This window comes from Rhineura floridana, chromosome 9 (assembly GCF_030035675.1).
Source record: "Rhineura floridana isolate rRhiFlo1 chromosome 9, rRhiFlo1.hap2, whole genome shotgun sequence".
In the NCBI taxonomy this organism is placed as follows: domain Eukaryota; kingdom Metazoa; phylum Chordata; class Lepidosauria; order Squamata; family Rhineuridae; genus Rhineura; species Rhineura floridana.
The window spans coordinates 107,719,871-107,747,810 of NC_084488.1; the positions used below are offsets into that span (position 1 = coordinate 107,719,871).

The 27,940-nt window shown below is 42.5% G+C and overlaps 1 protein-coding gene across 4 annotated transcripts in view; it reads right to left on the reverse strand.

Annotated features, from left to right (window-relative positions):
* ARHGAP24 (Rho GTPase activating protein 24) overlaps positions 1-27,940 on the reverse strand; it is a 492,834-nt gene that overhangs the window by 383,443 nt on the left and 81,451 nt on the right. For all 4 annotated transcript variants that reach the window (XM_061583119.1, XM_061583120.1, XM_061583121.1 and 1 more), the window contains one exon: positions 7,051-7,250. In XM_061583119.1, coding sequence (XP_061439103.1) covers positions 7,051-7,230 — 180 coding nt within the window. In that variant the 5' untranslated portion in view covers positions 7,231-7,250. The remainder of the gene's footprint in view (positions 1-7,050; positions 7,251-27,940) is intronic.

Sequence of the window (27,940 nt, forward strand, 5' to 3'; positions counted from 1 at the left end):
CCCAAAGACAATATGCAAATAACTCGACCTCCCTGGAATGTCTCAATGCCCAGACAGGATAATGTGGAGTTCAGAAATGATGGCACTTGGAACTTCCAAGTTAACCACAAGCCAAGCCCAAACTTCACTGAAGTTAGGGCTCCATGTATAAATTGTTCGATCCCATGCACCACTGGCATTTACTTAGCAGCAGCAGTGGCACTGAGAGGAAGAGTTATTGTGGCAACCTTTTATTAGGGTTGCCATATTGCCCGGATAGCCAGGTTTTACCTGGATTCTATGCATGCCACCCGGCACCCGGCTAGCCCCTTACGTGGCCCGGATTCTCAGCTTTAATTTTTTTAAAAAATTAAGTTTCTAGGTGGTCCGGTTCTCGAGATATAGATAAAAACGTCAGCCACCCCCTCGACTGTTAAATCTTTCTTTAAACAGTATTGTACTATAGCAGTTTGTAGCTTTAACCCCGCCCGTTCAGCATTGCAGCCAATCAGGGATTGTGTTTCAGTTTCATTGACCTAGTGTCTAGAAAACAAAATGGTGGTTTCACCCACCCACCCCCGTTTATCTGAAAATCTCATAAATTGGGTAAGTATATACATTTCAGTTTTTTTTTCCTCTTGTGTGCAGGAGTCAGAGCTTGGGCAGTGTTTTGAAAACCTTCCCAATACTTGCTTTTTGTAAAAGCAATGCTAATCCCATATGCCCAAAGTAAATCCCATTTAATTCAATAGGACTTACTTTGAGTAGACATGGTTATGAATGTGCTGAAGATCAATGGGACTTTGGAGTGAATGTAAAAAAGAATTATGTTTGTGTTCAAACTCTTTCTGTCTCCAGTCCAATTTTAAAGCAAGTAGGCAGGGCTTACATAGGTATTACAGTTTTTATTCTGTAGGAAAGTAATACTGATTTTTTAAAAAACTAATACTGGTTTTTCTGCAATGACCAACTGGTTTGACAATAAACTATTATATGGGCTGTATGTATTTATACATCTGCTGTGTGTGCGTGTGCGTGTATGGAGTCTTGCCAACACCCCTGTGAGGTAGGGTTGGAAACCAATGCAGCTCACAACAAGAAATAAAGCCATTTAAAATCCAATGACCATAAAACAAGTATAAACAGTTGCAAAACAGCGTAAAGTGGCATGATTCGGAATTTTGGGTTGTGTGAATGAAGTTGCTTATCACTTGAGGTTGCAGTTTTGTCCCTGTTTGAGTAAGCCCCACTGAATACGCTGGGACTTGCTTCTGAATAAATAAACTTAGGATTGCACTATAAATATCTTTACAGTTTGTGTAAATAATAAATATATTTGATAGTCATGCTTATATACATATTTCTTCATTTATCATATTTTTGGTTTTTGGTTAGGAATCCTGACTGGTTGTGAGATGCTTAGTTTTTTGCCTTACTCATAGGAATCTTGTTGTGGTTGGTATGGTATAACATTTAGGAAAGTGTTACTGCCTTCTGTGTTTTTTTTTCCTATTTGCATTTCACTTATCTTTAACACTCGGTTACAGCCATAGAAGCAACAGCAGCATATACAAGATAATTAACTCCCATTAGTGATAAGAACAAGAATTTATAATTATTATTTCAATTAAAACAAGAGGCTTATCAATACTTTGAAGAGGACCAGATATTTATTTTCTTTCTGAGGACTGGGTCTTTCATGATGCCCGGTGTGTGTAGGGGAGCAGGAGAGTAGTCGATAAGACAGACATCCTGGCATTGGTCATCTAATTAGCAAGGTATGTGTGGGGTTGTTGCACACTTCCAGGCCCAGTTTCATTTTGAGTATGGAGGTGGAACCTGTGTAGATGTGGTTGAGAAATTTTGAGTTAAGCAAAGCTCTGCTTTTATAAAACCTAAGAAACATACAGATACTTTGAATGTCTGAGTGTCTGCACCAGTGGAATACTGGAGGAACTTGTAAAACTTGCTGCAACAGTATTTGGAACCGAGCATGTGGTGTGAAAGACTCCTTTTCCTAACATTTTGGCTTCTTTTTCTCCACCCACCACATCTCTGAAATATATTGTATATGTTATGGTTAACCGTGCTGCTGCCCTGACTTACTTTATGTTTGTTGCTATTTTATGTTTTTATTATGTTTTTATATTGATTGTGTATTTTTATTGTTTTTATTATATTTGTAAGCTGTGCTGAGCTCTGTTTTTAACAGCAAAAGGGCAGGATATAAATTCTCTTAATCAATCAATAAATACTCCATAGTGTTGGAAACTAGAGTCTAGGCATATAAGGCTGAAAATGTTGCTTTAAAAAAAAAGATTTCTCACATCTTTCCCCAGTTTTTGGTGGTAATTCCTAGGCACAAAAACAAAACAACTGGACAATCCAAATATTAATATGCAAATATTTGCATAATATGCAAATAATATGCAAATAATTTGCATAATATGCAAATTAACCTGCCCGGATTTGTGGAACTGGAATATGGCAACCCTACCTTTTATAAACCCTGAGCAGCATTGCAGGTGTCACGATCACTGAGTTTTGTAGTATCCCAAGAGTTCGGAGTTCTTATTAAGCCCTGAAAAACTACACCCCCCTTCTCACCAAATTATATAAAAAAAACATGCTCTGCAGCAGCCTGGGTGTTAGGATTGCTGGAAATTGTAGTCCCCTCATCAGACTCTTGGGTTGCTATTATTTCTTGCAATCCTCACACTCTGGATGCTGCAGGGATAGCATTTGGACCTAATCAATCTTTTCTTGTTGCTGTTCCTACCAGATAAATGGAAAAGGAAAGGGGGCAATGAGCAGGATCATGAGATGTTTGGGGAACTTATACTGTATTTTAAATTTCTGTGGCCCACCCTGGGACCTACTGGTGAAGAGCATCATAATCATCATCAACAACATCCTCCAGTTGGAGGCAACTGCTCGTGTATGGACTAGGAGGAGGGGAGGCCTTAAAGCCTTGTGTTTCTGATAACATCACTTAAGTTTGGGATAGAATAAGTTTAAAAGGAATCATAGAACAGTAGAATTGGAAGGGGCCTATATGGCCATTGAGTCCAACCCCCCGCTCAATGCAGGAATCCATCTTAAAGTATATCCAACAGATGGCTGTCCAGCTGCCACTTGAATGCCTCCAGTGTTGGAGAGCCCACCACCTCCTAGGTAATTTGTTCCATTGTCACTGCTCTAACAATTAGGAGGTTTTTCCTGATGTTTAGCTGAAATCTGGCTTCCTAGAACTTGAGCCCATTATTCCCTGTCTTGCACTCTAGGATGATCAAGAAGAGATTCTGACCTTCCTCTGTGTGGCAACCTTTCAAGGAAGTAAATTCAGACTCAGTCTGAATTGTGTTCATGCCAGATACCAAGTGACAAGCCACAGGCATTCCTGTAACTATCTGAAAGACTACCTTTATCCCTACAGACCCTCTTGGGTGTTTAGATCAGCAGAGAGGGCTTTCTTGCCACACTCAGAAGTGTGGAGAATGGCAGCCAGGGACAGAGCTTTCCCTGTGGCAGCCCCAAAATGCTAAAAGTCATGGTGTGTCTAGCATTTTTATGATATACATTCCATCCCATGCTAAAGATGCACCTTTTTGAAAGTTAATGTATTTTTGTAGGGCCCCCTCTTCTGTTTCATTTAATCTACACTGTACTGGAATTGCTTTACTTGTTTTTATAATTGTACATCCAAACCATTTTACTTCCGTTTGTTAATGGTATGATTGTATTGCTGTATCCTACTCTGGAACCTTACAGTGAAGGGCAAATAGGAATGGGAGAGAAATTTGATTCAGTTCACATTTAAAGCTGAATCTATCAAATTCCCACTTTCCAAAATAAGATGAGAACCGAAACATAGCCATCCTTTGAAATCCACACTTACCTGAATTTTTCAGTACAGTTTTTCAACCGAACAATGTTTTACAAAAATCCATATGTTAGCGGAAAGTGTGCATAAAAACAAATGAATTAGTGAAGATAACATACAAAAATGCATTATATGATGGGAAATCGCTTGCAAACATGTAATACATTTGTCAAAACCGCCTACAAAAATGTGTTTATTAGGAGAGATTTACAGAAAAACGCTGGTGAATTTTCATGAGTTTTTTAAAAATGCAAATCACTGCAGAAATGGGGAGAACTGAATTGAAGATGGGAAAAATAAGAAACGGAGAGGACAACGCCTGATGGCTCCTTCCATTCCTAAGGGCAGTTATGTAATCTTATGAATAAATAAATAAAATAGTGGCAGCTGGGAAAGGTTCACAGTAACATTTTGCCCTGCAGTTGCTGGTCTACATCAGGTTGGGGCAGAGGAGCTCACCTCACCTCTGGTTGCTGATGTGGTTGCTGCATACCAGGATGGAGATGGAGATGGGCGAGGTGGCGGCAAGGCCACCACAACGCAGAGCCAATCCAATGCTTCCATTGGTGTGTTTGCACCACAACAGCCTTGCCACGACCTTCCCCCTCCCCCTCCTGCTGTGCAGCACCGGTGTGGGCGACCAGAGGTCAGGTGGGCACTGTTGCCCCACCCTGCCATCAACTACTGATGACGCAGCAAAGAAACAAAATGGCTGTTCACATGTATGTGACCCAGACCTACATTAGAGACATCCTTCATGCCAGCAGCCTTTGTTCCTTTATAGTCCTTTTCTTAACTAAATGCAAAAACTCTGTGTGAGCATTCAGTCTGCAAGCATTTTAGAAATGACCACAAGAATGCATTGCGGCACAGCATGGGACACTGGCTACCCAGACATGCTGGGGAAAATGTCGGTTTCACTCGAAAACAAAGCAGCAAGTGGGAAATGCCTACTAGCCAACGGCAGTCAAACAACAGTTGCATTATGAAACTGAGGGATGTTGAATGTTGGTTGATCTCTTTGGCTGGATGTTTGACCTTCAAAGCTGGCACATGGACAAAATGCAAATAACCTCTGGGAGGGATACATGAATATAAGACAGCCCAGGATACTAACAAAGAATGGATCATTTCCCATATGGAAAAAGAAAAATGAATTGGAAATCAATCTAATGACATGTCAGTCATTCTTGAGTTGACTTGTGACCGCGTTGCATTAATTTGCTTTTTTATACTAGCAGTTTTCTTCCCACTTTCTCTCTGGAGCAAGCAAGGAAGCACTATTTATAAGCTTACCTGCTTCTTTAACAGATCACGCCTGTATTTTCCTTAGCAGTCCTCAAGAGCTTTCAAGAGCAAGAGGAAGGAGAGAGATCCTCTTTGACCAACAAACAGTACATGAAATGTGGAAAGTCTCTTGCGCTTAGCAATAATAAAGCACTATTGTTCTTGACTATGGAGGAGGGCAAAGCTTTGGGGTAGTGCAGTCCCCCTAGAGCTGTGCACACTCTCCTTTGTATGTTTCAAGATGGAGGAAGTGATACCAAATTGCAAGATTCATTGAGGACAGGGAGGTGGAACCTGTCACTCTCCAGATGTTCCTGAATGACCCCTCAATCATTCCTGACTATTGGCCATGCTGGCTGGGGCTGATGGGAGCTGGAATCCAGCAACATTGGGAGGGCCACAGGTCCCACATCCTTGATTTCATGGCAAGAATAGCTTGCAAAGCTCAAAGGCAACAGTTGCTAGAGAACCAGGGAGCAGAGTAGATGTCCAGGCTTCCAGACCAGTTAGCGGAGAATAAGGCTTCTGGGCTCAGCTCAGCTCTTTCATGAATTCCTTAGAATCTTTCCCTGTATACTCATAAAAAATGGCCCACTATCTAAGGACCAGCACATGCATACACCATTTACTCCAAAAGAAGTTACTACACTTTTTTTAAAAAAAACGTTTTTGCTCAGGAATAGTTTCAGGCCTTTGACTTGAGGCCAATATCAACCTTTTTTTCATAGTATTAATAGTAGTAGCAGTAAGGAAAAAATCCTCTTAATTATGAGGCTGTTGGATTTTGGAATTTTACTATCAAGATGTAAGACAATAAATCTTATTTGAAAGGTATAGCAATATTGGGCAATATCCAATTGAGGTTGCAATCCTAATCCCACTTACCTGGGAGCAAGCCCCAATGAATTGGATATGACTTACTTTTGAGTAGATGTTGCTATGGTTGTGCTGTCAGTCAAATGGACTTAAGTTACCTATGCCCATTGATTTCAATGGGTCTGCTTTGAGTATGGCTAACGTTGGATATCAGCATTGGCTTTTTGGCAAACAGATCCTTCACATTACTGCCTACTCCTCCTATACTTAGATAAAACACATAACTAATGAAGTCCTGGGGTCATAGATACCAACGTAGTCTCAATTTTAAAAAAAGACAAAAGAGTATATATGAAATGTTTGTTGTACAGGAATATAGTTTATACAAGGAAGATCTCTAAAGTCAGCAGTGGCTGCTGAGGCAAAGTGACTCCACAGAGGCAAAGAAACTGTACACAATGGAATGATATACCAGAAGAATCCATGGAGTACAAAGTGGCACAGGTTGGGGGAACATATTTTATAACTTTTTTTTGCACCTCTTTGGGGTCTATTATGATCCCAAATGTGTAGAAGTATTAACGCTGATCAACAAAATGAAAAGTTCTCTGAAATCATCCCTCAATGCTGATTTTTTTTTAAACAAAAGCAAATCCAAGCCAATTTTAATGCTGACATTTTGTTAAATTTCAAATGTGTCCAAAATTTCATTTTATCTTCTGCCCTATGGCAGTGCCTCACTACCTAAACAAGCCAGAACATTTTAAAGTGGTGCTGGGATGTTTTGTTGCAAACTTCCAACTCCCTTCTCTGATCGGGTTGTAGACCAACATGTTCTGAGCTGGCCAAACCAAAAGAGAGAGGCAGCCCTGTCTCCCTCACAAAGCCAAATGCTTGCAGATTAGGCAACGACAATCACGTTGGTAGCCATCCTTGTGCTTGAAGCATCTGCCAAAAATAAAAGCTGCATAGACTGATGCTCAGAATGAGTTGCTGAACTTGGTTGAATTCTGTCCCTTTTCCCTTCAGCTCCCTTTTCTCTGTCCCCCTCATGTCACCCACCTTGAACCATCATCTACACTTACCAAAGGTTTGGTTTCATCCTCATCTTTGAAATAATAGAGCTGCTCCCCTTTAAGAACAAACCAGCGTGTGTGCCAAGTCTTCACAAAGCCTCCTTGCTTCCTCAGCCACCCACACTTAATGGCAACGTGCCGTCCTTGGCTCAGCTGGGGACTCTCTGCAGAGCCATTGTGCTCTTCCATAATGAGGCTAGCAGACTCTCCTAGTTAGAGGAGGAGAAGAAGGGGTGGGAAAGAGGGAAAATAGCCATATTAGTCTATCATCCAAAAAGCAGCCTGTCACTTTCCAGTGGGATAGAAAAAACAAAACATGACCTGGACTACTCAGATGTGCATCTTAGGCTGCAGTCTTACAAATCTGATGCTCTTCCCCAATCAGATGCCCTCCAGATATTTTAGCCTACAACTACCATAATCCTTGACCACAGGCCATGCTACCTGACTGTAATCCAAAACATCTGGAGGGTCCCAGGTTTGGGAAGGCTGCTAGACAACCTTACCTAGAAAACAATGAGGCTCATTGATTGCATATGCACAGAGAGTATGAGGTTTGGTTTCCCAAGCTAGTTCTTATGTGCCTAAATGTTGATTTGCCATGACCAGGGAAAGCTTCAGTTGAGCTAGGGTGAAGTGAGTCACAATCCAGAGAGCTGCCAGATCATTTTCAATAGCCGAATGTGAGAGGACTTCAACCAGATACTCTAGTAACAAGGCCCAGGTGTTTTCCTCTCTGCAACACCAGGGCAATTCCCAGGCAGAGGGAACAGTTGGCCTGATCTTTGTTGTGTTCAGATAACAGCCAGACAGAGAGAGGTGCTGTGACTCATCAGCACAGCCAGAACAGGTGATCTGGTGAGCCAATCAACACCTGGCTGCTTCAGGCTTGCTTCTTCTTCTCAGCCATACAGACTCCTGGCTATGCCTCACCTTGCCACCTTTGAAAACTGATAATCTGCTTGACCTGCTTTGGATCTCTCTTGCTGCTATGGCTCCTGACTTCATCCTGGCTCTTGCTTCCAGGGCTAGGTATCCTGAAGATGTCAACTCAGATTAACTTCACTGTCTTAAAACTGGTTGTGTGAAATGTTCCTAACTTTTTTTGGAGACAAATGAGGCAACTAGGAAGCTATTATCTGTGTTATTTCTATATTTAAAATACTTATGTGTTGCCTGTCAGGGCAAAGCCTTTCCCAAGGCATCTTGCAAAGGATCATGAAAGCCACTGAACAATTTTTAATTACAAATAAAACTATCAAATTTAAAAATAGAAATCAATACTTTTTTCCCTTTTAGGTCTGGCCAAGGCATATTTTCTAAATTGGGTAAGCAGCATCATGTGTGTCAAAGATGTTATGAAACAAATGGCTGTGGCTGATATCTTAAAAATACTTGTTTAAGTGGGGGGAAATGGTTACTTGAATTTGTGTTATATTCCTTAGCAAAGCCTGTGGTCCTTTTTGAGGTCTGCTTGGCACCCTTGATCTCTTACCAGCAGCTGACACACGTTTGGGGGAGCAAGCTGTTTCTTGTTTTCATTTTTAGCTCATTTCCTGAAGCTAGATACCGGGGATGGTCAACAAAGATGGAGGAGGAGTCAATTTAAAATGGAGAATGCTGGGATCTGCTGTGGCACAGGAGTGTCTATCAATGACTTTGATCATTGTCCATGCTGGCTAGGGCTGATGTGAGTTGGAGTCCAACAACCAGTAGTGTCGTGGCAAATTCAGAAGTACAGGGTCCCTTCATAATAGCCACAGTCACACCCACTCCTCCTTTTCCTTGCTGGGTTGAGAATGTGATCCTTGATAATAGCTTCTCTCACAACAGAGCCAATAAGCATGAAAGGGGAGTGTTAGCTACTGAGAAGAGTCTTCTCAATGACTGACTCACCTCCTTTCACTCTGGCTCCAATCAGCAGGAAAAGACAAGGAAGCATGTTAAAAGATTATTCTCAGTGGCTAACACACTCCTCTTTCATGCTGACTGGCTTGTAGGATGCTGGAGAGAGAGACCCTGCTGGGACCCTGCTCCCCAAAAAGTAAGAGGACTAAGACCCCCTGAGACCCCAGAAACTGCACCCCTGCCAACAACATCTGGAGGGCAACACATTGACTTCCCCTCCTCTAAAGAGACCTTGAAAGAAGGAGCATAGAAGCCTATCTGAACTGAAAAGGTATCTTTGGGATAAGGGCGTGTGCGTGTGACAGACTAGCAGCTGGCTCATTTGAAGCCAGAGATCTGGCAGCCATAAGGACACCCTGGACTACTTTCCTTTAGGGTAAGGGCTGTAGCTCAGTGGTAGAACATCTGCCTTGCATGCAGAAGGTCCCAATTTCAATTCTCAGCATCTCCAGGTAGGGGAACTGGTATTTAGAAACATACTGTCTCTGACTGTGGAGGTCACAGCCTTCCCTGCTAGGGTGAGAGGTATTTCTATTTAAATTGTGGTAATTATTTCTAAATGTGGATCTATGCATATGTGACCTGCCCTTTGAGGATGCATTCCTCTTTTTATTATTTGGTTTTTTTGGTGCGTGTGATGCCACCTTATTCTGTATGTCTGACTGTGGCCTTGAATAGTAGTTTTTGAAGTTGCGCTGAGTCTTATTGCTGCATGGCCTTAGGGCAGGTAAGTTGGAAGGTCATCTGACACAGAGAGAGTACTCTCCTCTATACTCATGGAACTAGAGGCACCAGCAGCTGTAGCCTTGGCAGGTCTATGCACCATAGCCTCCTATGTGTGTTGACGCAGGAGCAGCAGGAGCAACTAGATATTTACATTTCCATGTCGCTTATTTTCCACTGTTTCTGCAGGGCTCAATTTCTGGAACTTTTGAGGATACCTTTTCTACATCTTGATTTCCTTTTTGGTTTGTGCGAGGTTAAGCCAAAATAAAATCTATTCATTCAGCATCTTAAGCAACAACAGGCCACTTGTCCTTGATGTGTGTCCAGGTGACCATTGGCCAAATATGGAAAGACTACTCAAGAAAATACACGAGACTTTGAATTTTGACAAGATGTCCATTACACAGCCACGTTGTGCCTGGTTTGATTTCTACCTTCCGCCCCTTAATTTAGTCTGGCTTCCTGAATGAAAGGAATTGCACATATGTTTGCCGCATGTTCCTAGCATTTGTGGTTGTTCTCTGTGAAAGCATTCTTCAACACCAGTGGCAGCTGAGCAGGAGCAACTAGCAATTCTTTTGACATACCGCTAGACAGTATTGAAAATTTGGGCCCTAATGTAGTACAGCAAAGATCTGTTTGTTCCAAGAAATTTAATTACATCTTCTAAAGGATAAGCCAGAAGATGACCTTTCCAATAAGACTGGCAAAAGCATTCTCTGAAAATCATATATATATATATGCACCAGTATCGGCTTTCACAGTAAAAAAATATCCAAATACAAGTTAAGCCCCTGACTGAAACACATTGGATTGCAAGGGCTGCTCTGTACTTCAGGCTCGAGTGCTGCCTAAGAGCAGTGAAACTAAATCCAAAGATGTTCTTTGTCTTCTGCATTAGTGTCTGCTAGAGCAGGGATGGGGAACCTGTGGCCCTCTAGATGTTGTTGGACTACAACTGTTGTCATCCCTGACTGTTGGCAGTGTTGGCTGAGGCTGATGGGAGTTAGAGTCCAACAAGATCGGGAGGCTCACAAGTTTTCCGTCCCTGCACTGGAGCTTGGGCCGACAGGGGCATGAGAAGCTGCGCTGCAGAGATGGGGAAGCTGGGGCCTTATGTTGCTGCAGGCCAATTCTGCAACATCTGGAGAGCCACTGATTCCCTTTCTCTAGCTTTTGAGCAAGGGTGAAGTATCTTTAGCTCTCTAGACATTGCTGAACTACTCCCATCATCCCTCACCATTGGCCATACTTGCTGCGCTGCTGGGAGTTGTAGCTCAGCAACATCTGGAGGGCCAAAGGTTCCCAATACCTACTTTGGGAGAAGATCTTAAATCGACAGACTGGCTTATTTGGGAGATGGACCATCTTCTATCTTGGACCTAGGTTGCTTAAAAACTTAAATGTCTTCACTTGCCCTTTGAGTTGGGCTACATCAGGACTAGTCAACGTGGTGCCCTCCAGATGTTGCTGGACTACAATTACCATCATCCCTGAACATGGGCCATGCTGGCTGGGGCTGATGGAAGCTGAAGTCCAAACAACATCTGCAGGGCACCACATTGGCTACCCCTAGGCTCGAAGAATCTTTTGCTGCTCTGTGCATTTGGTCCCATCACTGTTCCCCCCAATCCAAACCTGTTATATTCCCTTGGAAGCAACAAGGAGGAATATTGAAACTGAGCACATCACTTCTGTACATAGTAGCCAATTGTCTATACAGGCTGACTCAAACAAAAGCTATCTTTTCATCATGGAATGAGTAGTTGTTTTGCCTCATGAATGGAGTAACTTCTAAGGTCTATATTTATGCACTTCCGTATGGAGCAGTAATGCTTTTGAGCTTGTTCAATAAAGGGGAAAATATGTCACCATGGAAAGACATATATTTATTGACTTTGGGAAAAAGCCCATAGGCAGGATCAAAATAATGTTTCCTAGACATCAAAGTCTCGTCCAGACAGAACCATTAAGATTCAGCTTCTGCGAGAGCTATGTCCCAGAAGTTTCCAACAGGATGAAACAGGGCAAAAACTTAGCAAAACTACTATACAAAGCTGTAGCAAAATTCACCTTTGTACAATTTTCAGGATCAAATTTTCAAAAACAATTTATAAGACATGCACACATGAACATTAAAAAGATGCACAGCCTGCCTTTCCTAGTACAGATACCAGGGAAGGGTACAGCATAAAATAAAATTAAAAAACCAACAGACAGATAAACACTACAGAACAAGCTCATCAAAACCTACAGAAGCCCAGAGCACCCTAGTTCAGAACATTTGATAACATTCTAGCACAAATAGATAAGTCTGGCAACTTCTCCAAGAACTGTTTCTCTGAATGTACTGCAAAATTGGGGTCCCACAACATTTTGGCTGGCCTTGATAGCCAAACCAAAGGTTCCAGTCAAGAAAAAACCACCCCAACCTTGTTCCTGTCTGCATGCCTCTGTGTGAGGGCAGGGATAATCCTTTATTCCCTGCCTCACTTCCAAGCTTGGAGCTGGAAAGGAGACTGAAGGTCATCCCTGCAGTTGTGCTGTGTTTGGGAGGTATTGGCAATTAAGTGCCCAAATGGCTAGCTCTTTAGCTTGGATCTTGAGAGAGGCCTGGGGATCTTCTTTATAAGTGTGCTGGGCAGGGACAATCCTATCCCCTTCCCAGCTCCAAGCTGGAGAAGAAGTCTGGGGATTCTCATGCCATGTTTGCCGAAGACTGATGGAGCACTTCGCATGATTAATGGGATTGTGGTTCCTTGTGCGAAACATATACCACCTTGTGGCGATGCTGTCATGTAATTATCAGGTTCCTGATGAACAGTCATCAGGAACCTGATAATTACATGACAGGTTCCTGATGAACAGTCATCAGGAACCTGTCATGTAATTATCAGGTTCCTGATGACTGTTCACCCAGCTTCTAGGTGAACTGCCATTAGCGTGTATAATGGAGGAGGAACTGACCTCTTGGTGTAGCCTTTCTGGAATGGATTCTCCTCTTCTGATGCACAGTGACACAATGAGGGTTTTTGCATAAAACTTGTCCAAAAGAGATTCTGTGTTGGTGCAATGACCTAAGAAATACCAACAAAGACTCCTCTCTCATACCAGAGCAAATACATATGCCCCTCTCACTTTCTTCAAAAACAAGCTTCATCTCTTCCATGGACCTTTGGGCTTTATATCTTCAACTGAAACAAAGTCTAACTGTAGCCCTTTTCAGATGTTCGTATTGTAAACAATCAACATACTAAGGAGGGGGAGAGGAGGAAATAACATCATAAGAATATTGGAATCCCCTTGCTAGATTAGACCAAAGGCCCATGTAGTCCAGCATCTTGTTCTCAGAGTGTCCAACGACATGCCTATGGGAAGCCTGCAAGCAGGACATGAGTCTGCTTGTGTCTGTTCTCCAGCAACTGGCATTCAGAGGCATACCACCTGCAATTGTCATGGTAGTGCAGAGCCATCGTGGCTAGTAACCAAATTTGTCTAATCTCCTTTTAAAGACATCCAGGTTGGTGAACTCTTGTGGAGGTGAATTCCATAGTTTAACTATGTGCTGTGTGAAGAACTTCCTTTTGTCTGTCCTGAATCTTCAACGTTCAGCTTCATTGGATGACCCCAAGTTCTAATATTATAAGAGAGGGAGAAAAATTTCTCCCTATCCATTTTCTGACATCATTCATAATAGTATACACCTTTGCCTTGTCCCTACGGCCATACTACCCTGAACACACCCAATCTTGTCTGATCCCTGGCTAGTCTTTGGATGGGAGACCGCCTGGGAATACCGGGTGCCGTAGGTTTAGAGGAAGGCAATGGTAACCCACCTCTGAATACCTCTTACCATGAAAACCTTATGAATACATCCAAAAGATTCATAGAGTCACCATAAGTCGTAATCGACTTGAAGGTATATAACAACAACAATGGCATTGCCCCACCTTGCTCATTTTTTTCTGAACTAAAAAGCCCCAGATGTTGTAACCTTTCCTCACAGGTGAGTTGCTCCAGCCCCTTGATCATTTTGGTTGCCCTTTTCTGTACCTTTTCCAATTCTACAATACCCTTTTTAAAGTGTGGCGATCAGAACTGAAGACAGTATTCCAAGGGCAATTGCACCACAGATTTGTATAATGTCTTTGAGGTATTGCTTTTAAAGACATTTTTAAAGTTTTTTTTTTTAAATGATGTCTTTAATATGTTTTATTTATTTATTTATTTATTTATTATTTGATTTATATCCCGCCCTTCCTCCTGGCAGGAGCCCAGGCAGTTTTGTTTTAATAAGTTTTTCAAGATGCTTTGTTTCAATGTATTTTAAGTCTTTTGTTTTTAAGATGTTCTAAGGTGCTTTTAGTGTTTTTGATTGCCACCTTGGGCTCCTTCTAGAAGGGCGGGATATAAATTAAATGAATGAATAAATAAATATCGCCAGTTCTATTTTTAATTCCTTTCCTAATGATCCCTAATACAGAATTCTCCTTTTCCATGGCTACCACACAGTGCATCGACATATTGATCCAGCAGCCACCCGCAACTGACCCTTTTGTGCTCAGTCATTGTTGGTACTGACCATATCAGCATATATGGGAAGTTAGAATTTGTTTGCCCCAATGAGCATCATTTTACACTTGCTTACATTGAACCACATTTGCCATTTTAACGCCCATTGACCCAGTTTGGGGAGATCCATCTGAATTATCCTTTTGTTCACTAGGGCAGCAGTCTCCATCCTGGCTGTCACACTTTTGTTTCCATATCTGAAACAAAGCTATGCACTGATGCTTGCATGTTTATAGGCTCATTTCACAAAAACATGAAAGCTGGGATGGCTGCTGTTGTGATGCTTTCCCTTGCTGATACGCACTTGATCCTCCAGAGTCAGGGCCTCTGTCAAGAGCTCATATGTAACTGAGGGATGGGGGAGAAATTGGATTCAGTTCACATTTAAAGGCATGTCTACCTAATTCACGCTTTTCAAAAGAGTATGAGAACTGAAATGCAGCCAGCCTTTGAAATTTGCACTTCTCTGAATTTTGCAATAGTTTGCCAGCCAAGTAACGGGTACAAAAAATGCATATGGTAGGGCGAAGTGTGCATAAAATGCATATAATCATGAAAATAACATTAAAATGCATTATATTAGGGAAATTGCTTTTTGAAATAGGTATGTTAGGCAAAATTGCCTACAAACATATGTATGAGTTGTATTTGACTAAGTCCTGCTCAGAGTAGATACAATGAAATGAATGAACCTAAGTTTGTCATGTCTATTAACTTCAATGGGTCTACTCTGAGTAGATCTAATACTAAATGCCACCCTATATTAAGAGCAATTCACTAATGAATATTCATAAGGACATTTTTTTTTAAAAAAAATGCAAAGTGTTGTGGAAGTATGGAGAACTGAGCTTAAGACTGTAAAAATGAGAAACTGAGAGAAACCAAGACTGACAAATTCACCCATCCCTAATGTAACTGCATTTCCTTACATTCCTCCTTTGTTGCCCTTCTTTATCCTGTTCTCCTCCCTCCACCCTGTCTAAATTCAGAGTGCAGGTTCCTCAGGGCACAGACCTGCCTTTTCTTTATGTTATTCTAAAGTGCCTCACCCACTGATGTTATGCTATAAAATTTTTCAGGAGGAAATAACATGAAAAAAAAAGTAGCAGGGAAAATTAATCTCATTCTGACCCTGCTGAGTAGAAAATCAACCACCATCACCCTCTGCTGCCGTGACCACCATCATCCCTCTTTCCTCTACCACTGCCAATAATAATAATAATAATAATAATAATAATAATAATAATAATAAATAGGAACTATCACTTTAACAAGATCCCAGAGGCTAGCTAAAGACATTTATTTTCCTATTGAAAAGAAGATGGGTAGGGGGTGAGGTTGAGAAATGATAGCACTGTCATGAGGCAGAAAACCTGATAAAAGCAAAAAGAAAACTGGCTCTGTGAGGCTTTTGGTGGCTGGGGAGGGAAGGCTGTTGCCCACATTAAGAGCCACATTAGCATCATCCTTATGAGGAGCGCTACCCCTGGCAAAATGGAACTCCTGGGAACATGGGCACAGAGAACGCTCTAATTATCTAACATGGCAATACTTTTTTCCAGAGGTCATACTTCCAACAGTGTTGATCGCAGGGGGGAGTGTGGCCCGCATGCTGTGATGTGGGTGTCAAAAGAAGTTGCCTCTGCAGCTTTGCAGCTTATCACTACTTAAAACATTAATGCACATCCTCATATCTGATATACCTGGGAGACGGCCCTTCTGTTGCATTAAAGGAACTTCACAGGACGCTGCCTTATACCAAGTCAGACCACAGATCCATCTAACTGAGGATCTACGTTTAAAGCATCATCATACCACTTTAAACAGTCATGACTTCCCGCAAAGACTCCTGGGAGCTGTAGTCTGTTAAGGGTGCTGAGAATTAGTAGTACCCCCCCTAGTCCCCTCACAGAGTTAAAATTCCCAGAGTGGCACAAGATAAACAATCCTGCACATTTAATGGGGGAACACAATATGGGGATGCAGTTTTTAGCAGCTCTATGATGAGGCTTAACATATAGCCCCACTCTGGGGTGTGAAGCTGGATAGCTGTCTTCCTGCTTTAAATGAAGGTGAGTCTCAGGGACAAAATTGAACTAGCTGTGGCTATTCATTCTAGGTCAGGGAGCAATGCCCTCCAGAAGTAGCTGGACAGCAGCTCGCATCATTCCTGATTATTGACCATGTTAGCTGGGGTCCAATAACATCTCAAGGGTACCACATTGGCTACCAATGTTCAAGGTGGTGATGGCAGATCAGTTTGCAGGGGCCCTGGACTGCAGAGGCCTGGACTTTGGCCCTGAGGTCAAGCCCTAGCTGCACCAGTGGCCCTGACCTCTAGAAGTCTCTAGTTCAAAACCATTTGCCATTGTCAACCAAATCCCATTACAACCATTACAATAAGGCTGCTTATTGCATTAACTTAACTGATTTAAAAAGTAGCACTTCTGTCCTGATTTCAAAAATCCGTTTCAAACTGCCGTACCTGTTGCGTTAAGGAACAGCAGCTTTTTCAGCTGATATACTGGCATTTCGCGCAACTGTTTTTCACACGGCTTGTTTTTGCTCCTCATCCGTTATACACATGTGCCCTTGTTCTCCACTGTGTAGGAGGTCTAAGATCTTGTCCCGTCGGCAAGCAAGCCCTCTCCCTTTAGAATCGGATTTTAAAAATTATTTTAGTTGTATCAACACGGGTGTGTGGGGGAAATGCTGCTGCTATCTGTGCTAATGCTGGAATACCGGTACAACATTCATCAGGCAACCCCCCCAAAAAAACCACGACTAAAGGGCAGGAATGTACTGTATGCTGGGATGGTTGAGTGGTTGCAGCTAGAAAGAAACTCCTGCAATCTTCTGGGTTCCCAGCCTTGATAACAGATTATTTATGGTATCATTTATCACAGAAATTTGTGCTAAACTTCCACTACATTCCATTAGAATTCTGGAGCTAGCTTGTGCATTGTATGAAAGATGAAACATATTGCACAAATTACCAGGTAAGAAATGATAAGAATAATGGAATAAAATGCAGTGTGAAAGTAGTCTAAATTAGTTTGAGAGAATGTGTGGCAAGTATAAAGAGGCTGCCTAAATATGTGAAACACTAATATCACTGCTGGAGTCTCTAGTTGCTACCTTAATATAAACAATTAGCTGAAAAATAGTCTGTAGCTAAGAGCCCAGTGATATCCCACAAGCAACTTTGACTGCTGTAAGTGTCAGCAATAGCCCAGCAAGATGCTGAGTGTTAAGATCCATAAAATATGCGGAATAATAAAAATCTGTAACTTTTTATCTTCAGAAACAAGCTGGTTACGGTTGTTACAGCCAGCACTGGATAGAGTCAAACATCATGTTGATATGGATTTATTTCTTTTTCTTTCCAAGCATTCTGGAGTCTGTCCAAAGTTCTCAAAATGCAAATGTGGATCGTTCCTTGGAGGAAGCCAGTTAATAAGTCCCATTGCTTTGTAGCTGACACTGCAGTCTCATTCCTAGAGGAAGGGAACATAAGCGACAAAATCTTCCCCTTCCACTTGCAAGAGTAGGAGTGAAGATCTGCTTGGTCACCTCAGATAATGCCGGTGAAGGAACAGCATGCCTTCAGTTTCCTGGTTAAGTTCATTCATGAATTACAGAACCCTGAAGTCTCATAGAAAGTGTTAGTATCATACACACCTTCCCACCCACTCTTTGCCTTTGCCTTGCGCCACTATCCATCTCCTTACAAGTATGTAGGGATGAACAAATTTTGGCTTCTCTTTGTTTCTCATTTTTTCCCATCTTATGTTCAGTTCATCAATGTGCATTTTCAAAAAATTGTCCTCACAAAAATTCAGCAGCGTTTTATTTATTTATTACTTTGCAAATGTATAAACTGCTTCATAACCTGAGGCCATCAAAGTGGTGGGCAACAGGACAAACCATAAGGCCCAAATGCAAATAATACACATTCTAAAAAGAGTCAAAACCATTCCTACAAACTCTAAGAGCAATAAAACTATTCCTACAGATGTACAGTTTGTTTCATAAATGACTGGGCCACACCATAGAGAAAGCCTTTTAGTCTGCATTTCTCTTAATATACCCATTTTGATATGCATTTCTGCCTAATATGCATATATATTCAAGCAATTTCCCCTATTATAATGTATATGTTTTGTAAGGTATTTTCACAAACATATTTATTTATTTATTACATTTATACCCCACCTTTCTTTCCATGATAGAAACTCAAGATGGCTTCCATATGGTTCCCAGGCGGTCTCCCATCCATGCACTGACCACACCTGACCCTGCTTAGCTTCAGCAGGGTACTGGCCTCATGTGCCTTCAGACCACAGCCTGGGACATATGCAATTTTCATGCACGCTTTCCCCTAATAAACATTTTTAATGCATTTACCAATTGGAGAACTGCACTGAAAAATTTGGAGAAGTGCAAACTGTGAAGGATGGCTGCATTTGGGGTCTCATAATTGTTTCAGGAAGTGCAAATTAGGTAAATGCGAACCAAACTGAAATGCTTAACCATGCCTACCTGCTTCCCCCCAGGTAAGCACAGATCGGGTAGTGTGGGTTATTCTCCAACAGGGGCCAAAGTGTAATGATGCCATCATATGCTGGAAAAACAGCACTATCAGTGACTCTACCAGAATCAGCATATTTCCTCCCATTGGATGTCATGACTGCAGAAACGCTTTGCACTCCATGTGTATGAAGGGATGATAACAAGGTATGTCACACTCCATGTGCTTAGGCCCTATGAGAGTTGCCAGGTAAGAAGCATCCCAAACCCTGAGCTCTCAGGGCCGGGCCTAGTGATGTCATGGAGCAGGTCCTTGGAGCCAGCTGCATCCCAACAGGGGTGGAGGAGCAAATTCCTGATCCTCACCCCCCTGATGGGATGCAATTAGTTCGTAAGCCAGGGGTGTGACAATTTGCCTAAATCTCCAGCCTGAGAAGTTCCTTCTCGCCCCTCCAACTGAATGCAGCTGGCTCCAAAGCCAGGGGGCACATCAACAGCCTCAGATCTCCCTTTCCTGGAGTCTTCTTATTCCCTAGACTCCGGGGAATTGCTTGTAGCCACAACAGTGGTTGTGGGTGGCAGCAAGTGGTGGTGCATGCACAGCCAGGCAACCAGTACATACATGCGCAGCCAGGTGGCTGACCAGAAGCCCGGAGATTGGGATGACTCGCCTGGAGTCAGAGTCTTGGGGTTTGGGGGTGGTGGTGGAATGGAGTATTCTGAAAGAAGATATGGCTGGCTGGGACCCTAAGCAGGAAAGTTCTCCCACCTGTAGAATTCTATGGCTCATATGCCACAGTTGAGCATTTTTATCTGCCAAACTAGCCTATAGCAGAGTAGGTGCTGGGAGCACTTCTGTGGGAGATGCTTAAATCACTCTTTAAATTTCTAGAGTTTCTGCAACAACCTAACATCAGCCTGCATCATGCATGCTCTGTCTGATGTTAAGGTCTCCATACTTCTTTTGTACTTGTTTTACACTCTTTAGCATAGGAGAGGTCATGCCACTGGAAGAATAGTGCAGATGCGTCTGTTTTTCTCTGGGGGAAAATGACAATTAGTGAGTGACATTGATTATCTTTGAGAACTCCTTAGTTCACAGCAGCAGGAAAATATGTTCAGAAGATAATTCATATGAAATAGCACAATACCAGGAACTGTTATCCAAATTAAAAATGGTCATTGCTCATATCACAAATTGCATCAAGCATATTCACAAATTCAGAAAAGCTTATATTACAGAGGAAAACCATCTTCTTAGAGTTCCTTATCCAGAAAGACACAATGATCACCAAGATACACAGTAGTATCATATACACTAGCCTTCCCACTATGTAGTACCCTCCATATGTATTGGACTATAGCTCTCATCAGACCTGGCCAGCATGGACTATGGTCAGGGATAAGGATGGAACTGAAATTTGATTCAGTTCACATTTAAAGCTGACTCTTGTCAATCTCACACTTTCCAAAACAACATGAGAAAACATAGTCTTCCTTCAAAATTTGCACTGATCTGAATTTTGCAATGCAGTTTTCCACCCAGTGTTTACCAAAATGCATGTACAGTATAAGTGGAAAGTGTGCATAAAAATGAATATATTAGTGAAAATAACATACAAAAATGCATATTAGGAGAAATTGCTTGCAAAAAAGTATGCATTAGTGAAAGCTACATACAAAAATGTGTTTATTAGGAGAAATTCGTACTAAAATGCTGAAGAATTTTCATGAGTGTTTTTTTAAATGCAAATTGCTGCAGAAATGTGGAGACGTGACTTCAAGACTGGAAAAATGAGAAACTGAGAGAACCAAAATTGACAGATCAGGGATGATGCGGGTGTTCACAACATCTAGGAGACACCAGGTTGGGGAAGGCTACTGTATACTAATAATGAAATGGTGCTTTCTATAAAGAGTGGGCTAGAATTTTTTTTAAGTGTCCAAGTGCCAGTTCTTATGTAACCAAAATGGCACCATCCATGCACAAGAGGGAGGCATCATGAGCCTTGGAAGAACTCCAAGGTTTGCAGAAACACAAAGTATCTTTAGTCCAGTGAAGACTGCACATGTTCAGTGGCCCCAGAGAGTGGATGCTGGTCCATTAGGGCAAGCAGGGTGCTGCCCCACCAATCTCAGTCTGCCCTTGGCTAGTCCCTCTCTGCGGTCTTACTTGCATCCAGTCCATGGGGTGGAACTGCCCTTAGGCTTCCTCCTCCTCAGTATCAATGTTGCTTTTATACAACTCCATAGGGGGGAGGATGTGGACCAAACTAGAATTACTTGGCATTGCCTGTCATTGACTCTGCCTCTGCCTTCTGTTGACCTCTCTGCCTTTGCCCCACCAGTTCCAATATTCACCAGCCACCACTGGCCACAGAAAGTATGGCTGACTTTTTTTGTTTTTTGGAGGCGATGGAATGGAGTAACCTGGAGGAGGACATGGTTGGCTGGAAACCTGAAAAGGAGCACTTTTGTTGTAGGTCCCACTTGTAATTCATTAACTGCTGTGTCTGTTATCTATATAGCCCTTGAAAATCAAGAAAAGTGCAGGGTCTTGGGAGACCTCTTGAGGCCTTGGAACTGCTTGCCCCAGTGCCACGATCTCTCCCTCTCTGTCTCTCTCTCTCTAATGCTGTGCTCGTGACAAATGGTTAAAAATCAACAGCCTTGAATATAACCAATTTTTAAAAATAAGAACTAGGGTGGTATTCAGTGCTAGTCCTACTCAAACCAGACCTGTTGACGTTAACAGTCATGACTCACTTAAGTTTATTCATTTCAATGTATCTACTTTGAGTAGGACTTCATTGAATACAACCCCATAGATATAGCAAGAAGGGGAATCCTATATGAGTATGAGCAACTCAATCCAGTAGTTAAAAGGATTCATCTGGTCATTAAAGAACTGTATTCAAAAGCCCACCTTTACTCAAGACTCTGGCCCCATCTGCACTATACATTTAAAGCATTATTATACCACTTTGAACAGTCATGGCTTTCCCCAAAGAATCCTGGGGACTGTAGTTCATTAAGGGTGCTAAAAGTTACAATTCCCAGAGTGGTTTAACAATCAATTCCTCTTCCCAGGGAACTTTAAGAATTATAGCTCTGTGAGGGGAACAGGGGTCTCCTAACAGCACTCTTAACAAACTACATTTCCCAGGATTCTTTGAGGAAAGCCATGACTGTTTAAAGTGGTATAATACTGCTTTAAATGTATAGTGCAGATGGGGCCTCAGTGTATAATAGCTAATGAGTCACTAATGTGGTGTCCACAGGCTCACATGCACCCACAAAGGCCTTTCCTGGTGCCCATGGGTCCTTCTCCCACTAAAATTAAACATGAAAGGAGCTTTCTATTATAGCCAAATGAAGGCTTTTTTCAAGTCTAATTGCTGGGAGGGGGTGGGAAGAGTATTTATATGTGTGCATGATTGTGTATGTGGGGTGGGGGGTGTTTTTCCAGTTCTCCAGTTTCTCCAGTTAGCAAATGTGCCCCTGGGCCCAAAATATTTGGTGACCCTTGGTGTATAACATCAATATGCTATGCACTTCCTCCTTTGTGGGAGAGTGGAAAAGAAATAGCACAGCTGTGAAGAGGACTATCATCTCTTATTCTTAATTGGCAAAGAGTTGCCATATTTATGATGCAAGTAGTTGTAAACTAAAATCAGATTCCCATCACTTCCTGCAATCTGTGACTTCAAACGCAGAAAGCCACATTCTGCAAGCCCCCTTCAAGTTGGTTGCGATTCGTGCAGGTTTCTTCCAAAACACATGGCAAATGAGTTTTTTGCCTGCACTGTGGATTCTGAAAGAAACAATTGTGTTGGCTGAACTCTTAACATTTCAGCACTGAAGTAGCCAAAACACAGTATGAGACACAACACCCAAGAGCTAATTGCTATAAATATGGCTTGGAGGAGCTGTTCTCTGATTTTTCATGAGTCCTTCTCCAGAGATCAATTAGAGCTGAACTTAGCTGTAGAACTGAACATCACAGAGATTTTATAAAACAAAACATGTGGGTTTTAACCATGTGCAGTCATGAGCCTTACCTTTTACAGACCATCTGTGCAAAGCAAACGACAACAACTATGTTTTCTACATGTCCATCAGACATGCTGAGATCCTCAATTATGCTGCTGGCAATAATAGCATGTTTCTGTTTCCATCTCTCTAGCCAAATTTTCCCACAATCTTCAGCTCTGTTCTACCCTTCTCTGAGCTCATGGGTTATATACCAGAGATTTCCTGTTCTCAGGACATGCTAGCTGACTGAAGATTTAGGCAGATTCAGAGTCCAAATGGACATCCCATTTCCCCCAAACCATGGGGTTCTCTCTCTCTCTGTGTATACTTTGCATTTATCATAGAATCGCAGAGTTGAAAGTTAACAGGGAGAAAATGAATATTGTGGTCTATTGATCTTTAGTCAGTGAATCACCTGGTTTAAAGTGAGGTCACACCAGCTGTATCACCACCATTTTTTGGAAAGGAAGGAAGGAGAAAGATGGATAGTAAGAAGAAAGACTGGCATCAAGGATCAATATAATTTGGCATCTGCAGAGGGCCCATGCCCCAGCAGGGGAGGGGATCATTGATGAGAGCCCCATGGACCTGCTGCAGTGAGGGGGTAGACTCATGGAGGGAGGGTTGCTCAAGAGGGAAAGTCTTGCCTAAGGACCCTCCAAAACCTAGATCAAAGCTGGCGCTGGCTCTTAGAGAAGAGGACAAAAGAATTAACTCAGAATATAAAAATATGATCTTGTTTGGTATTAGTAAACTTTGACCTCTGAATCACAACAGGAAGCTGTCACCAGGGTCACTGGGTTCATCACTAGTCCTTTGTTCTACCACTGGCAACACACACACACACACACAAAATTACTCTGTGTTAACTGATCTATAATGACTACCATCTCCTAGTTCCCTACTAATAGTCATGACAGTGGTTAGAATCCTCACATCCACCATAACCATGTATTGAAATGATAGGGAAACATACTTGTGTCCATTTATGGTTATGAGTCCAAGGATGACAGGTTTAAATATGTAGAACAAAGCCAATGTGTTGCCTTCCAGATGTTGTTAGACTCCAATTCCCATTAGCCCCAGCCAGCATAGTCAGAACTAATGGGAGTTCTGGTCCAAAAACATCTAGAAAGCAGCACGTTGGCCACCCCCCAAACTAGGTGACTTTGGCACTCCAGAACAAGTAATATGGAGCACAAGACACTCAACACCGATCTCCACATCCTTTATTTGTCCTGTTATCTTCACCTTGATGCGCTTCTCTGGCAAAATGCCAACTAGTGATCAGGTCATTTCTGCATTTTCTCTCAATTTTCTTACCGTAGTTATTTGAGCCATATTACTGCCCGCTAGTTTCAAAAGTTGATTCAAAAGCTGAAGAAATTCAGTGCAGAAAAGGACAGTCTTGCTCCCCCAAACCTTCAATCTATCATCCCAGATTTTTTTAAGAAAAAAAAAACCCCAGCATCTTTAATCCATGTGGTTCACTCAGCTCACTGAGAGGCACACAGTTGGCCACGTATCCTCCAAAGCAAATTCCCTGCACTGATGGTTGGAGCCCTCACAGCTGACATAAAATAATTAAATGAACAAAACACTGTGAAGAATATGTCTAATGTAACCCTGCTTGCATTACCAAGCTGGCTTTTTATTTAACTAATAATTTACAGTGCAGAACCTCTGTGCATCCCAGGCAGAGCAATTTGTCATCTTCATTCATGTGTCTTATTAGTATGGAAGAGCAGTGTTAATATAACACACACGGTTTCTCTTTGGCTCATTTCGGCCCGTCATTGCTCGAGTGTCTGCTTGGAAATCCCAGGAAGTTAGTGTGGCCTGACATGAAAACACTTTCACTCTCCATTTCATTTAACTCAGTAGAGTTGGTGGCACTGAATCTTTTGGGATTTCTGAATTGCCAAGTTTGCATGCAAATGCGAGACCAGGGGTGGACAACCTCAGGCCCAGGAGCCAAAGGGGCCCTCCAGGCCTCTCTGTGTGGCCCTTGGAACTCTCCCTGGGTCATGCTCTTCCACAGGCCACACCCTGCTCACTGATCCTGCTCCACACTCTCCCTGAGTCCTTTGGGCTGGCTGGAATGTGTCCTTGAACTGTGATGATGTCTCCTGCCTGCCTGGATAGAGAGATGTGTGTGGATAAATCTCTGGTTTGTACTGTACAAAGGTAAAAGTCACATCCATTGCTCTGCCCATTTTTGCCTCTGATCCCAGTCAGTTTTCTTCCTCTTGTGCATAAGCGCTTGTGGTCCTCCACATGTTGTTGGACTCCAACTTCCATCAACCCTGAGTCTTCTCGACCATCCCAGAGTGCAGGACATGGAGTAATGGGCTCAAGTTACAGGAAGCCAGATTTCGACTGAACATCAGGAAAAACTTCCTAACTGTTAGAGCGGTACAGCAATGGAACCAATGACCTAGGGAGGTGGTGGGCTCTCAGACACTGGAGGCATTCAAGAGGCAGCTGGACAGCCACCTGTAGGGTATGTTTTAAGTTGGATTCCTGCCTTGAGCAGGGGGTTTGGACTTGATGGCCTTATAGGCCCCTTCCAACTCTACGATTCTATGATTCTATGATTCGTTGGCCATGCTGGCTGGGGCTGATAGGAGTTGGAGTTCAGCATCACCTGGATCGCATATCATCAGCATCTATTACCCGCCCTACACCCAGAGGTCCTAGGGCATTTACAACATTTTCAAAACATAGCATTAAAATCAGTTAAAATAACCTAAAATCACAAAATAAGGGGAGTCTCAGGTGACAAAGGCGAGTGCAAAGAGGTGCATCTTCAGCATTCACCTAAAACTGTACAGTGAAGTTGCCACACATACCTCTGTGGGGAGGCACAGCTTAGGGGCCACCACAGAGAAGGCCTTCTCCCAGGCCACAACCGCCCAAGCTTCAAAGAGTGGTGGAACTACCAAAAGGGCCCTCTCTGCTGATGTCAACACCTGACAGCACCTGTAGGGAAGGAGGCAGTCTTTCAGACATTTGGGTGCTAAGTTGTTTAGGGCTTCAGACACTAACGTGAACACAAGATAAGGCACCTTGACACAGTTAGCAGAGGTCTGGGGTATCTTCCTCCCCATAGCAACTCAGTGTTGGAATGATAAGAAAATTGCCCTCTCTGTTCTTCAGAGATCAAAATGAAGAGCAGAGTCAATATGCCAATCCCTAATGCAGGCCAGCTTTTCTCCTTAAATGAACCAGGGAGCTTAATTGTCATTCTTGGCAACAACCCACTGCCTGCACACACACTCTTCCGGAACAATAAACATACGAATGAGAACTGTGACACTTGTTACGAGCTCAGATTGAGTGCTAAGATTGTTGCAGAAGCTGATCTGGCAAATAAGTTGCTGTTGGTGGAGCAGGAAGCCCAAGTTTACAGAAGCCAAGACAATCAGTGGAAATGATGGTGATGACCAATGGTGCAGGGGCTCCTTGATGCGACAAGAGGGCAGCAACAGTGTGTATTCATTATGTACTGAATAAGGAATTGAACTGAATAGGGTTCATTCAGTTCAATTTTCATTCGTTGTGAAACATATGCCATTAATAACCAATTGGCTGGAGGAGAGCCAATAAAGTGAACTGGAATCCTAACCAAGATGGTGATGCTGTTGGTGTGTGGTTCCTGGGAATTGGGTGGATGACCTAGCTGTGAGTCACACTCTCCCTTAAGGAACATGTATATAGCCTGGGACAGAGCTTGGAAAAGATACTTTTTTTGAACTACAACTCCCATCAGCCCCAGCCAGCATGGCCACTGGATTGGGCCGATGGGAGTTGTAGTTCAAAAAAGTAACTTTTCCAAGCTCTGGCCTGGGAGTAGTCCCAGATCCACCATTGTTACTGGAGGCATAGGTGGCTTCAGTGGCAAGGGGTGCCTATTTCCAGCTGTAGCTGGCTTGTCAGTTAAATGAATGAAACTGTGAAGAATATGTCTAAAGTAACCCTGCTTGCATTACCAAGCTGGCTTTTTATTTAACTAATAATTTACAGTGCAGAATACCTGGACCAGATTAGCCTTGCCATAGTCATCCATGCTTTTGTAACCTCATGCAGATTACTCTAGTGTGCTGTGTGTTAGGGCTGCCCTTGAAGATGGTCTGGATATTGTAACTAGTGCAGAATGCATCCGCTAGAATTCCCACTGGTGCATAGAAGGATACAGCACTGATTCTTCAGGACCTATACTGGTTGCCTATATGTTGCCACATCCAATCCAAGATGGGAATATTGTTATATAAAGCCCCAAATTATTTGGGACCCAAACACTTGATGGAGCTCTTCTTCCCTATATCAGTTAGCCAGGACCCAATACCAGCAGCAGAGGCCCTTCTTGTTCCACAGGTTCACGTAGTCTCTTCTGTGCTGACATGGGACAGGACCTTCTCTGTAGTGGCACCATGTCTGTGGAATTCCTCCATCCTGGAAGCATGGATGGCCCTACTTTAGTGGGCTCTTAGTCTCATGTAAAGTCACATCTGTTCACCTAGGCCTTTAGTGGAAATTGATCTTACAGCTCGGATCAGGTTTGATGCCTGCTGCTTTATTTATATCATGCGGTAATGGTTTCTATTTTACTTTTTTGAATACTGGTTTAATTTTTTATTTATTGGCTGTTTATTTGAGTTTTATTGTTTTAGCAAATATATTGTAAACCACCCTGTGTTCTTAAACTGATGAAAGGTGGTTTAAAAATTGAATGAATAAATAAGCAGTGGCTATAAATAGGTTCCTGTTCATTACCTGTACACATTCATCACTCATTAGGAATTTTTTCTCACTGGCAGAAGCTGATCTGGCAGTTCCTTCTGGTGGCCACCTTTTCTTTTCCTAGAATATCCCAGATGTTGCAGTGTTCTGAGGCATTCCAGGGGGGAAATGATGTCTGCTAGTGGGGAGGCACCATTTTTATGTGACTACTGCAATTTTCATTTTTGAATACTCTAGAATGACACGTTGGACATGTTCTGGGGGAAATAAAATGGTTGCCCCAGGAGATGGTGTCCAAACTCTGCTCTGCAATCAGTATGAGTAGTAGTTATTATGCAGGAAATGTTCATGAAAATGGGTCCTTTGCTTTCCTTATAGGATGAAG